This window comes from Pogona vitticeps, chromosome 1, assembly GCF_051106095.1.
Source record: "Pogona vitticeps strain Pit_001003342236 chromosome 1, PviZW2.1, whole genome shotgun sequence".
NCBI classification, from domain to species: domain Eukaryota; kingdom Metazoa; phylum Chordata; class Lepidosauria; order Squamata; family Agamidae; genus Pogona; species Pogona vitticeps.
Window position 1 is genome coordinate 108,856,156 of NC_135783.1, and position 12,821 is coordinate 108,868,976.

At 39.8% G+C, this 12,821-nt stretch overlaps 1 protein-coding gene across 1 annotated transcript in view; it reads right to left on the minus strand.

Moving 5' to 3' along the window:
* Positions 1-4,245: 4,245 nt before the first annotated feature.
* The window catches only part of ZNF292 (zinc finger protein 292), a 49,566-nt gene continuing 40,990 nt past the window's right edge, over positions 4,246-12,821 (minus strand). Inside the window, exon 8 of the mRNA XM_020791520.3 lies at positions 4,246-12,276. Coding sequence (XP_020647179.3) covers positions 5,128-12,276 — 7,149 coding nt within the window. The 3' untranslated portion in view covers positions 4,246-5,127. The remainder of the gene's footprint in view (positions 12,277-12,821) is intronic.

The window sequence follows — 12,821 nt, forward strand, 5'->3', positions numbered from 1 at the left end:
CATCGAGCAATGGAAGGATTTGGTTTCAGAGATAACGCTGGAAGGTGCCCATGGTAGCTTGGTAGCTGATGCTTGAAAGCAAAAAGGCTTGTAGGGAGTAGATTCGTTTGGATGTGCCCAACTTTTTGCCGTCCTTATTAGTAAGGATAGGTTTGGCTTTGGCGTGAGCTTGAACTTGACTCGATTCCACGATGATGCAATTTGGCACAGGATACTTGGTGAGGAATTCAGCCTTGACACCGTGGGTTCTGTAAAGGCCATCGGTACGGCGAGAAATCTGCATAGTGGAAGGGGTTTTTCCCCAAGTGTCTTTAATGAGACGAAGAATAGACTTGGTAAAGGGTAGGCTCAATGGAGCAACTCGTTCTTGGTCGATGTCATCAAACACGGGATCGACATCAACAGGTGGAGGCTGCTCTGCATCGAGATTCAGGGCTTGTGCCATCTGGAAAACCAGCTGGGTGTAGGAGGAAAAAATCGTCTGAAGAAGACGAGGTGTGACTGCCTCTCGTGTTGGGAGGTGGAGGGGGCAAGTCGGGCTCATGGGAGGACTCGGAGTGTTGCGGCTCCGAAGAAGCTGGTGAGCCTGGAGAGGAAGGGTAATCGGATTGGGCAAGGCCCTCAGTAGGGGGGCTTGATGCCGTTGTGTAGGCAGAGTCTCAAAATGACCCCGAGCGGGGATCGGGTCTGGTGCCGGAGTAGGGCGCGAGGCCGGTGCCGAAGGGGCTGCAGGAAGGCGCGAGGCCGGTTTAGACGGTACAGTGTGGCGCGGTGAAAACGTCAAGGCCGTTGTAACAGGGGCCAAAGTATGAGGCCGGAGGAAATCCATAGAAGGGGCGGCCAAAGGGGAGTCTGGTGTTAGTCGGGGACGCTTAGCCAGATCAGGCTGGTACCGATCACGGAGGGTTTGCCAGATATAAGGGTTAAAGTACTGGAACGGACCCATTGGAAAGTGGCAAAAGTCACTCTGGGCTGCAGTGGGCCTCTGCGGGGAAATGTGCTTTCATTTCTCCATTTTCTTTCGCAGAGGGGAAGGGGGAGCCTACGGTTCTGATGCCGAGCTTTCAACTGCCCACCCAGATTCAGGGTTGGAACGGGCTGAGGCCAGGCTAGACCGTGGCGCAGCCGCGTTCAGGCTAATGCTCGGAGTACCAAGGGGGATTGAAGAAAGGCCCGCCGGTTCATGGGGTTCGTCTCCATCCGAGGCTAGATAGGGAGCTTCCCTCAAGAACTCCTCGAGAATGGGAGAAGGCAGAGAAGGAAGAGGGGGCTCCACGGCAGGAGGCTTCTCTCTCCTGGGCCTTTTGGAAGCAAGTTTTGGTTTCTTTTTTGAGCCCGCATTGGGCGGTCAAGTTTTCCCAGAGGAAGGCATTTTGTGCTTACCAGATGGCTTTGTTTTCTCAACAGTGTCCTTAGCTGGTAGCACCGAAACAGAGTCAGAAGTGGATTGACCTGCTGGAATTCTGTCCGCTGAGAGAGCGGGAGATCTGGCCGCCTCTGAGGACGCAGCAGGAGGATTCATAGCCGTTTGACAGAGGTAAGACCTGAGCCTTTGGAGTCTTTGTTTAAGTGCCGGCTTGGTAGGGTTCTTGCAAGCAGGGCACGAAGAAGTCTGGTGCTCCTCTCCCAGACAAAAAAAGACACTGATCGTGGCCATCGGAGAGTGCGATTTTGTTCGCACAAGTTGTACACCGCCTGAAAGGCGACGGCGAGGCCATGCGAAGCAAGTTAGAGGCAAATGGAAAAAGGGGAGGGGGAAGGGGAAAGGGAGGAAAAAACCAGCGGGAAGCCAATCTAGGCTAACAAAAGACTAGGAGGATCATTTAACTAGATAATAAATTGGAAACAAAAGCTCAAAGAGCCTGAAAAAGATAGCCTAAAGGCAAAAGCGAAGCGCTCTAGTTTTCCTGAGAACCATTCAGCTCAATGGAAAAAAGGAACTGAGGAAGATGGTGGGTGGGAGGAGCATATACCTCATGGAGGATCCCACCATAAAATTGTTACTTTTAGCTCTAGAATCTTCCGAGAGAGTCAGCACAGGCACAGACAATACCCATATGTGTGAATTCACAGAGACCACGAAAAAGAATCATAAATTATCTGTGGTGTTAAATGCACAGTGCAGAGGTTGCTCCTACACTGAGCCAAAAAGACTTAAATGTAATACTGGAGGAAAATATAACAACTACAGTACACAACTGACCCATATGTCCTTTGCAGCTGGGCAAACACAAACAATATTCTACTTATGGTAACTGCTGAGAACCAGCTACAGTCCACAACTGTCTGTAATATCGAGTATTAAAAATCCCTAGACGACCCATTTCAATGCTTTAAAAACAAAAATCAATTCCTCTCATAGGTTCTTCCCATCCATGTTTGACATGCCTCATATAGTTATATATTTTGCACTTACCTAGATGATCTAAATCAATGGTATAGATGATAAATCCAAAAATATGTTTCCTCCCCTGCCCCCAGGTTATTTGCTAGATCCATGCATATTCATATTATGGACTCTTCTCTGAAGGAATTTTCCCTAACATTCCATTAAGTCATGCCATACCCCATGACATTTCTCAACTGAGCCTACTGTAACAGATCAAGCCATTCTGAAGGATTCCCACCTCCAAATCTTATACCTACTTTTCCTGAAGCTAGCTCTCTTCCAAGGCTGGGATGCAAAGACAGTTATCAGGAGGATGGCCTATGCACAGGTAAGGGAGCACCAGTTGCATGTTATTTGTTCTTTTTATCAATTTTTTTAAAAAATGTGCACTTGATACTTAACTTGGAATTATTCAAAATGAAAGGCAATACAGTGGTGCCTCGCTTAACAGGCGCCCCGTTTAATGAGGAAACTGCATAGCAATGAAGAATTTGCAATCGCAAAAGTGATCGCATTGCGATGTTTTAAAGGGGAAAAATCGCTTTGCGATGATCGGTTCGCTGTTTCGCTTACCGATCATCGCATAGCGATGATTTTCCAACAGCTGATCGGCGGTTCCAAAATGGCCACCAGGAAAGAAATGGCCGCCCGCTGTGTTTTGGGACGGATTCCTCACTTACCGGGCAGCGAAAATGGCTGTTGTATGGAGGATTTTCGCTTTTAAGGTGAGATTTAAGCCCATAGGAACGCATTGAAGGGGTTTCAATGCATTCCTATGGGCTTTTTACAATCGCATAGCAACAAAATCACTTTGCTGTGATTTTTGCTGCACCGATTAACGTCGCTATGCGAGGCACCACTGTACTGTATCCATTAAATGAGGAAAAGTTCACAGATAATAAAATGAATCTCCTGATTAATTTTCTCTACAACATCCTTCCATGTGTAGCTAGAATCCGTTTGACACGTCTTTCTATTTGTATCAGACATTCGTTTATAGAAAAAGAAAATTGTTCATATTCTTGTATATGTTCATGTGCACGAACACACATACATTTGGAGCTCAGAAATATTAATACATTTCCAAACTTCACACATACATTGCATCTGACTCTACCAAACTCCCTATTTTATTATACTGACATGAACAATTATGAAAAAAAATGTCTTTCATAACTACATTACCAGAGGTGGAGCTTCCGGAGCATGAATGTATTTCTTGCCTGAGTGAACTTTTACTAATGCTTGGAAAAACAGAGCCTAGTTCTCACAGAGTAATCAATAAGGCCTACCCTTCTCTGAATCTACAGTAGTTAACTAAGAAGGCAGACCACACAATTTCAATGATCAACCTCATGGACTCTGCTAAATATATTTTCCTCTCCTACTACTTCTGTATGTTGTTGCTGGGAATGATGTCTTCCTAGAATACAGGCCATTTTGAGTGACACCCTCTCTTATAAACATAATCTCATCTTCTATTCAAATGTTCACAGTGTGGTGCCGTGGATAGGGTGGTGGACTAGAACTCTGGAGAACAGGGTTTGAATCCCCATTCAGCCATGGAAACTGACTTGGGGAGTGGAACTGGTAAAATCATTCCTTCAATTTCTTACTTACCTTGAAAGTCCTGTTAGGGTCACTACGAGTTGGTTCTGACTTGATGGCACAATTGTGTTTCTAATGCTATTGTACTAATGACATATTGTACAAATGGCTTTTATGATTCAATAACCAAATTAAGTTTAAAAATCCATTTCTTACAAAAGATCATTTCCAAAGCAGGGTTGTAGACATTAACCTATACACCAATGTAAAATTTCAAAACCAAAAAAGAACCTTGGTAAGATAACATGTATAAAACAAGAAATGAAATGTGATTTTATTTAAGGCAATACTGGGCTACTTCACAAATCACCACCTCAAATATATACACTGCTCCACGCTACTAATTTTCTATCACATTCACGATGGGTTATTCAATACCAAAATGTTTTTTAATTCTCCAGTGTCAGCAAACTATTTAAATTTTACATTTCTATTATGGAAGTGGAAGAGTTTTAGATCCAATTAAAAGTGGTTGAGGAAAATGTTTTGATAACTATAGCTGTATAATACCCAAAGACAGTGGATAAAGTTACAAATACAACTGAGTCAGTATGTTTTTTAACCAAGTGTGATCTCATCAAGCTCCTCTGCTGCAAAATAAACTGGATATGGTAGACTTACCTAATTTTTACTTCAAAAAGTTCTAAGTTTAAAAGAACATTTTTAAAAACTTGATCACTTATTTACAAATTAAAATTCGAATATAAATGTGTCATTTAATATTTCAGACTTACAGACTGCTGGTTGCAGCACATGATTTACAATAATAAATATATACAAAAACGTATCTACAAATAAAAAGTACTGTTACATATGAGCAGTGACCCGGTGAAAGATACCACAGACAATTCACAAAGAGTTCAGTCATGGAAAAGGGCAACATTCGATAAAAAATTGAGGTTTTGATTACTTATTTACAAAACTGAAACAATGATTCTGTTCCAAGTCCCATAGGGATAAAAACAAAGAAATTTACATGACAAGTGTCATGATTCTGCTAGGTTAAATCACTTCAAAATAAAACCTTAAGAAACAGTATCATGCTCAATGGCTTCCTAATTTAAAAAAAAATGCAGTACAGGTCATGTTTAGACATCAATCATCAGAACGAGTCCACTCATATTACCTGATTATTTTATAATCTCTGGATTTGAATCTAATTGTCCATCAAGTCTTATCAGACTGACAATAGGTTTCATTTCCTGAAGCTGCTTTAACACAAGCTCAGTGCAATCTTTAAAAGTCTTGTCTAAAACTATTTTTACAGTACCACTACACTGAAATTGTGATGGGTTAGCAAAAAGTACATAGGTTTCATTTTCAGAACATGATCGTGTTCTTGGACAAGAGTTCTTGTCATTATATTTTCTGGAGTTTGAATGGGAACCTTTCCTGGTTCCACAGTTAGAGTTCCTCTCTGTATTTTTCTTTTGCTTCACTGCAGATTCTTCAAGGAACTTGAGAAAAGATACTTCAAATCCCATAGGCTTAAATGAACTCCAGTCAAAAGCTGAAGATGGCTCTTCAGTAGTCTGAACATCAACAGCAGTTTCTTCCTCTCTGTGCATGCTACTTAGTTCAACAGCCAAAATTTCTTCCTGCTTCCCAACTTTTCTCTTTTTCGTCTGAGACAGATTTTTTTCTTTGCTTACTCTTTTTAAATTACCATTTATGTTTTGTTTTTCTGAAAGGCAAGGATTAGTTTCTTGACAGTCACTATTTATATCAGGAGAGACCTTGGCATGACTCTCCAAACCTGTGAGATCCTCATTAATAAGTTTAGTAATGAAGAGTTCTGCTAGCTCATCGACTTCGTCCTTCTCACTCTTTTCAGGTTCTTTTCCCGCCAATGGTAAAGGGGGTTTCACGTCTTCACAGGCCTCTGTCGACTGTGGCTGCAATTCTTTTACATCACATCCTTCGTTCTCAATCATGTCACCCTGCGAAGATGCTTCTTTCTCAGCAGAATTGTCTGCATACTTACTGCAGATAATTAAGAGATTCCTGTGTTGTGAAGTAAATGCTTTAGACAACTTGTGACACTTATAATGCCTAATTATATTATTCTCACTTGTGACAACTGATGAACATCCTTTTATCATACAAGGATACTGTGTAATAAGTCTATTTGTGCATTCAGACAAGGCATCATCTCTAGTTTTTATTGAATACACATATTTTCCACATTTCAAAGAATACGCATTATTCTCGGGAATCTGCTCTAATTTAAAGTTTTTGCTTTCTACACAAATAGCTTTCCTTCGCCTAATCCTAATTATTCTATTTCCACTCCTTCCTGTCCTATACTTTAATCCTTTATGCTTGATCTTCATGGTTTTTTCCTGATTAGCTTTTATTGAAATATTTTCCTGACCTGGTGTCAGGAACCGTCGAGGTCTTATTAAATGGTCTTTATGTCTGTCATTATGTTTATTAAAAATGTGCCGCAAAAGATTAGACCTTGTTGCATAAATACGGTCACAGCCTTCACAGTCACACTTATACATGCCATCCTCTGTTTTGGTTTGCTTCACTTTTATTCCATGATCTGTCTCAAGATGCAGGATATAATTGGCATACGCTGTAAAAGATGATTTGCACTCGGACTGATCACAAGGGAATCTTCCAACATCTACAGCTGACCTCATGCTCCCAATTTCTTCTGGCGTCATCTCATGAAGTTTCATGTAGTGTTGAATAAGACTAGTGACTTCTTGAAAGATCCTAGAACAATTTCTAATCTCACATCTGAATTCTTTTATTGTTGTTTCAGTTTCATCACAATGTTCTTCCTTATCAAAATCTTCCTTACTCGGCTCACTTTCCTCTTCTGCCTCCAGAGAGAATGAAGGAAGATCAGATTTATGCACGGCTTGGTAATGGAGAATTAAGTTCTGTTGTATTGTAAAAGCGGCAAAACAGCCTTGATGTACACATCTGTATGGTCTGTATGGACTGTAAGTAGCAGGGAATTCCAGAGATTTGTTTACTGTTTTTTTGTGTTTTCTTTCTTCCTTTTCCTTTCGATGCCTTCTTACCTTGTATAACTTTGGTTGCACCTGCATGCTATTGAGTGGGGCAACACTCTGACATTCTGAAGGAACTGGAAGAACTTGGGGAGGGTTTTCCAATTTCTCAGGAGCATTAAGAATACTTGCTGGCACCACCCTTTCTGGTATCATCATTTCTGGAACCTTCACATATTCTCTCTGTGTTTCCTCCTTTACTCTTAGTTCTTCAGTCAACCGTGATTCATTTTTATCTTCCAGTAGAACACATGGTAATTTTTTTGGTTCAGCAGACCTTGATGCTAGGCCTGCACTTCTGGGTTGGGATTTTCTTCCATATGGCCTTTTTAACTTTAATTTCACCATCTCCTCCGTTGTAAAGTGATGTACCAGCTGACAGTGGGCTCTGAGGTTAGAATTTCTTGTAAATGTTTTTGGACATGAAGCCACAACACATTTAAATGGAGCATATTTCAACTGGTGTTTCTTAATTTCTAGTATCATTTCTGCAGTATACTGATGTATTTTGCTATAGTGTTTGAATAATGCATCTTTTGTCATTGCACTGTAATTACAGCCTGGTACCTGGCACATAAAAGGCTTGTGGGTTTTTTCACTAAAGGGAGGATGTGCTTCTAAAGATGGCTGGACAAGAGATGTGTTCTCAGTTGTTACAACTGGAACAACAATCTGGGGCAGCAGAGCATTTGCTGGAAGACAGTTAATTATGTTGTCCAATAATTGATCTGATGTTTCACCTTCTAATTTTAACTTTTTCAAGCCTTCTAAAATTTCTATAATCTGACTATCTTCTTTGTGAGAGGTTTCTGAATGAGAAAGGTTAGTGTTAGAGAGGGTGACACACTGTGTGTACTGAGGAGGGTCAGATGGTTTAACAGTAAGTGAAGGATTTTCAGAAGAAAAATCAACAGCTGTGATCTGTGGTTTTTGCAATGATTCAATTGATACCTCTTGCATTTCAGCTTTAACTTCAATCATCTGGGAATTCATTGCTGTTTTAATTATTTCAACAGTCTTCTCAAGATTTTGGATACCATTATCTTCTAATGTTTCTAAGTTGGCGCTTTCTGGAATGCAGGAAACTACAGTGACATGAGAGTCGCTATTTTCAGATTTCACTACTAAAGGAGCTATTTCTGCAACAGTTTCATGACTAGTTTTGACATTCTCTTTGACACTGGCAGCTAATTCACTGTCCACATTAGTTAGTTTCTGTGGAAGATTTTCCATTAACACTTGAGCCTCACAGTTTGCCAATATATTTGACTGAAAGTCCTCTGTGGATATTTGCATACTTCCTTCAACACTTTTAGTTAAAAGTCCCAATGCTGTTAAATCATTCATTACCAATTTCTGTGAACTATCAGGAGGCACAACTGAAGAAGGGGTTACTTTTTTCTTTTTCTTTGAACCACTGATCCCTTTTTTATTCAAGTTACCCAAATCTGAACTTTTGACAGTGCTTATGACTGAAACTCGTGAAGCATTACTTCCAAAATTATGTATTGTGGCAGAAGATTTAGAACCCATAGTGGAACATAAACCATTTTCCAAAGTCTTGAATAATAAATCATCTGGAAGTACTGGCAAACTGTTGCACTCTTCTACTGAGGAAATTTTGGTGTTCAATGTTCTATTTTGGTCTGTTAGCAAGGTAGCTGGGTTGCAGACTGTTGGCAACAAAGGTGACACACCTGGACTTGGCAAAACTGTTGCACTTATTTGAGTACTATCTGTAACACAACTTGTTGTAGTTACGTGTGGTAATATTTCTGTAGGGTCAAAGGTACTTGGAATGCCTGCAGTTTCCAAGGCCTGTTTGATAATTTCATTTCCTTCATCACTTTCATTTGCATTGAAATTAGTCATGTTGGTCCGTGGAAACAAGTTCTGCAAATAAGAAGCTGACCGATTTTCAGTAGCAAGAAGCTGTAGGAATGATGGTTCTTTAAAACATGCTTCTTGATTAAAAGCAGATTCCTGCTGTTGCTGTAAACTTAAAGCATTTGAAGAAAGAATCATACTGGCAAGAAGAGAAGACTGCCCATTAAGTTGTAGAGCTTCAGGAGAAATTTCTGATTCGTCCAGAGGTTTACAGTAGGATCGTTTAGAAAGGTGACCACCAAGTGATCTGGGATTGGAAAATACTCTGTAGCACCTACTACAAATAAATTTGCCATCCCTGATTATTGCTGGCCATTTTGCTCTTTTGTTGTGCTTTGGCTTTTTCTCTTTTCCATCTGAACCACGCCTACGATCCTTTTTTGCTTTTTCTGATACCAGAGGTTGTGGAGTTATTTCATTGAAGTTATTCTCTCTATTCACTTGTGAAGAAAAGAGCATGTCAACACTGTCATCTTTTGGAAAAGAAGAATTAGTATTTCCATCTAAATGTGAAGAAAAATGATTGATATTATTCTCCATTTGTGAAAAGACTGAACTTGGACAATTGTCTGATGGTGAAGAAAAAAGAGAAATTGGACCATTTTCAGCAGGTAATGGAAGGAAAGGATCTGAACCACTGTCGATGTTCAGAGGCATAATTGGCTTTTCTAGATCATCTAACTGTGAAGGTAAGGTTGCACCAGACAGACTTCCCAAATGAGAATCTAATGTATTCTCTGGTTCACTTTTGATATGGGAAGAGAGACCTGTATTTCTAACATTTTCTACATTTGGTAATAATGAATTAGTCATACTTTCCAGACGTGTTGGAAAAAGAGCATTAGACAGTTGCTGCAGCTGACTTGTGCAAGTGGGAGTTACACTGATTTTGGCTTGTTGAGGGAAAGCATCACTACTGGGTGTAGACATTTGTGATGGCAAAAAATAAACTATTTTGGTATCATTTGGCAAATTTTGTAAACTGTTTGTTTTTCGATTTTTCTTATTTTTGCGTTGCATCTTAAATGCAGCATATTGAACAGGATGTGCAGTTTTCATATGTTTGCCAATGCTCTGAGAAGAATTGTAGATTCGAGTACACCCTTCAACTTGACAAGAAAACTTCTGAACTGGAGTTGCCAATGGGATAATCGGAACAAAAGGAGTACCCAGATTGCTCTGGGCTGGAGCAATTGTAACTCCTTCTAATGTCTTCAAGGATAGACTACAGAGATCGGTAACAGTCTTACTGCTCTCTTCAAATTCAGGTTTTGCAGACAGTAAATTCTGATACTCTATTTCATCTGGTGCACTGGAGGATAAATGGCTTCTCTCCTTTTCTGGGCTTTGCGTTCCAAAGATTTCTGGTTCAGGTTTAGCTGAATTCATGGAAATAATCTGGGAATAGTCAATACACCCATCCTTCTCTTGCTGGAAAACTGCAAGATCACTGCAAGTATCTTCAACTACAGAGCACAACTCCTGGATTGCAGGTGCACCAATATCTATTTTACTACTCACAGAAGGTAGTTTGCCCTTTCTTGCCATATTTTCTCTAATTTTTTGTCCCAGAAGTGGCATCAAACTGTTGCTGGATAAAAGTACTGAATCTGCCTTTATTGGAACAGGTGTGGGTTCCTGTGTAATATCCATGGAGGTTGAATCAGTATGCTCCAGTATGCTATTTGAAATGTTTGTTTTCTCAGTCTCACCTGATTCATCTTTAATTTGATCTGTGACACAAGTTTCTGTGTTGGCACAATTATTTATGCTATCTTCAGGTGGCAACACCAACACATCTTCTGGATGAGTTCCTTCAGCATTCTCAAACTCATTTAAAGACTGAGAACTGTTACTATCCCCATCAGACTGCAATGTTTTTTCAGATTTAGTGTGATCTTCTATGTGTTTTTCCAACTCATTTTGAGAACGGTAAACTTTCCCACAGGCTGAAAATTTGCAGGTAAAGGTATTATAGTGCTGTGCTTCATGATCATAAAGCAAATATGCTTCTGAAAACACTCTCCCACATTTAGGAAACATGCACTTAGCTCTGAAGATTGGGTGCTCTTTTCTGTGACTCAAAAGTTCAGCATAACTATTAAAACTAGCCTTACATTTCATTTGTATACAGATATAGGGTTTGCTGCCACAATGCATCTGTAAATGATCGTTGAGGTGGGTAACACTTACAAAATGCCTTCTACAGTACTGGCAAATTACTTTTTTACTCTGCATTTCAAGAAAGCGCTTAGCTTCCTCACTGTCTTTATGACCTTTTGCATGGGCAATCAAATTTTTAAAGTATTTAAAGCCTTTTTTACATAAGGTAACAGGGCACGTAAACTCATTGACAGGCAATGGCTTTTGAACTGGTGTTATCTCTGGAACGTATGGTTTGTCTTTTTCGTAATTTTCATCATCAGAACCATCATTATCGTTAAAAACAATGAAGTCTGCAGCATAAAGACTGTTCTTTTTTATATGCCGCTGTTCCTGTTTAACAACTGTATTGTTCTTTTTGCTCATACCAGTGGTTACTGATTTAGGAGGTCTTCCTAATTTTCTCAGTGGTTTCATTGCAGCTAGTCTCTCTTTACTGGACTTCTTAACATGTAGTGTTACATGAGGAACAAAAGTTTCCTTAGAATTAAAATTCTGTGCACAGATAGGACAACTATAAATTCCATCCTTGTAGTGTTTCTGTGCATGCCTCACTATTCTATGTCCAAGAAATTCTTTGTCACACAGCACACAATACTGCATGTAGGCTTGCCAGTTTCTGAACCTAGCAGATATGAACCCCCGCTCTCTCAACTTCTTTATTTCTCTGTTTTTCTGTTTTCTATCTCTAATGCCTCTAAGCAGATTTGTAGCTTCATCAAAACAGCCAGAAAGTCCATTTACTAAAGCTTCTCTGTTCTCATCTGGGCAATCTTCTACTTTTTCATGCATTTCACTGTCATTTAGTTCATCAATTGAGGACACGATTGATGCCTCTTCTCCCATCAATGCAAGACACTGACGCTTTAGCATTTTCCAGTCCCAAAATTCTGGATCAAAAGGCCACTGTGTTTTTAATACAAGTAAGAGCTCACAGCGTAATGAATTTGGTATAGGAAGATTTTCTTCATCATATTTCTGGTCAGGTTGATTATACAGCATTTCTACAGCATAGTACGCATCCACAGTAGGCTCAAGAAGAAATTCACTCAACTGACAAGCACGTTTAACCTCCAAATCATCAGGCAACAAGCAAGAGATAGTCTTGCAAATTGAAATCTTGACTTCCTTATTTTCATTAGCTTCTAAACGCAGCGCTTTCACACAAAGCTCAATACAAGTTGCAAGTCCAGCAGAATCAATCTGTAAAGCATGGAATATTAAAGAGCAATTGATTATCTACAGTTAAACATGATATATTAGCAAAAATTATAACAATTCATGCATTAGAATTTAAGATTTTATGTAAAAGTATAAAAATACAAAATTCAAGCTGGCTTTGCATGAAAGAAATTAGTCACAGATACATGTGCTGAAATACTGAACTTGCAAAACACACCAAAGAAAGTGATTCGCAAGCATCACTGGTGCAAAAATACCAATTACATTCCTCCTCCTTCACCACCACCACCATCACTACAACATCATAAAAACAGCGTGTTGTCAAGTCAATTCTGACTTATGGTGACTCTTCTCAGGGTTTTCTAGAGAGTTTTCAGAAGTGGTTTACCATTCCCTTTTCTTGGGGGCAACCTGGGATTGTGCCTATGACCATACAGGCTGGCTTTTCTGGGATGCACAGTGGGGAGTTGAACTCCCAACCTTTAGCTTCACAGTCATATACAGTACTTCACTCACTGAGCTATCCAATCATCCAAATAAACAGTATTATAGGTTGATTCAGTTCC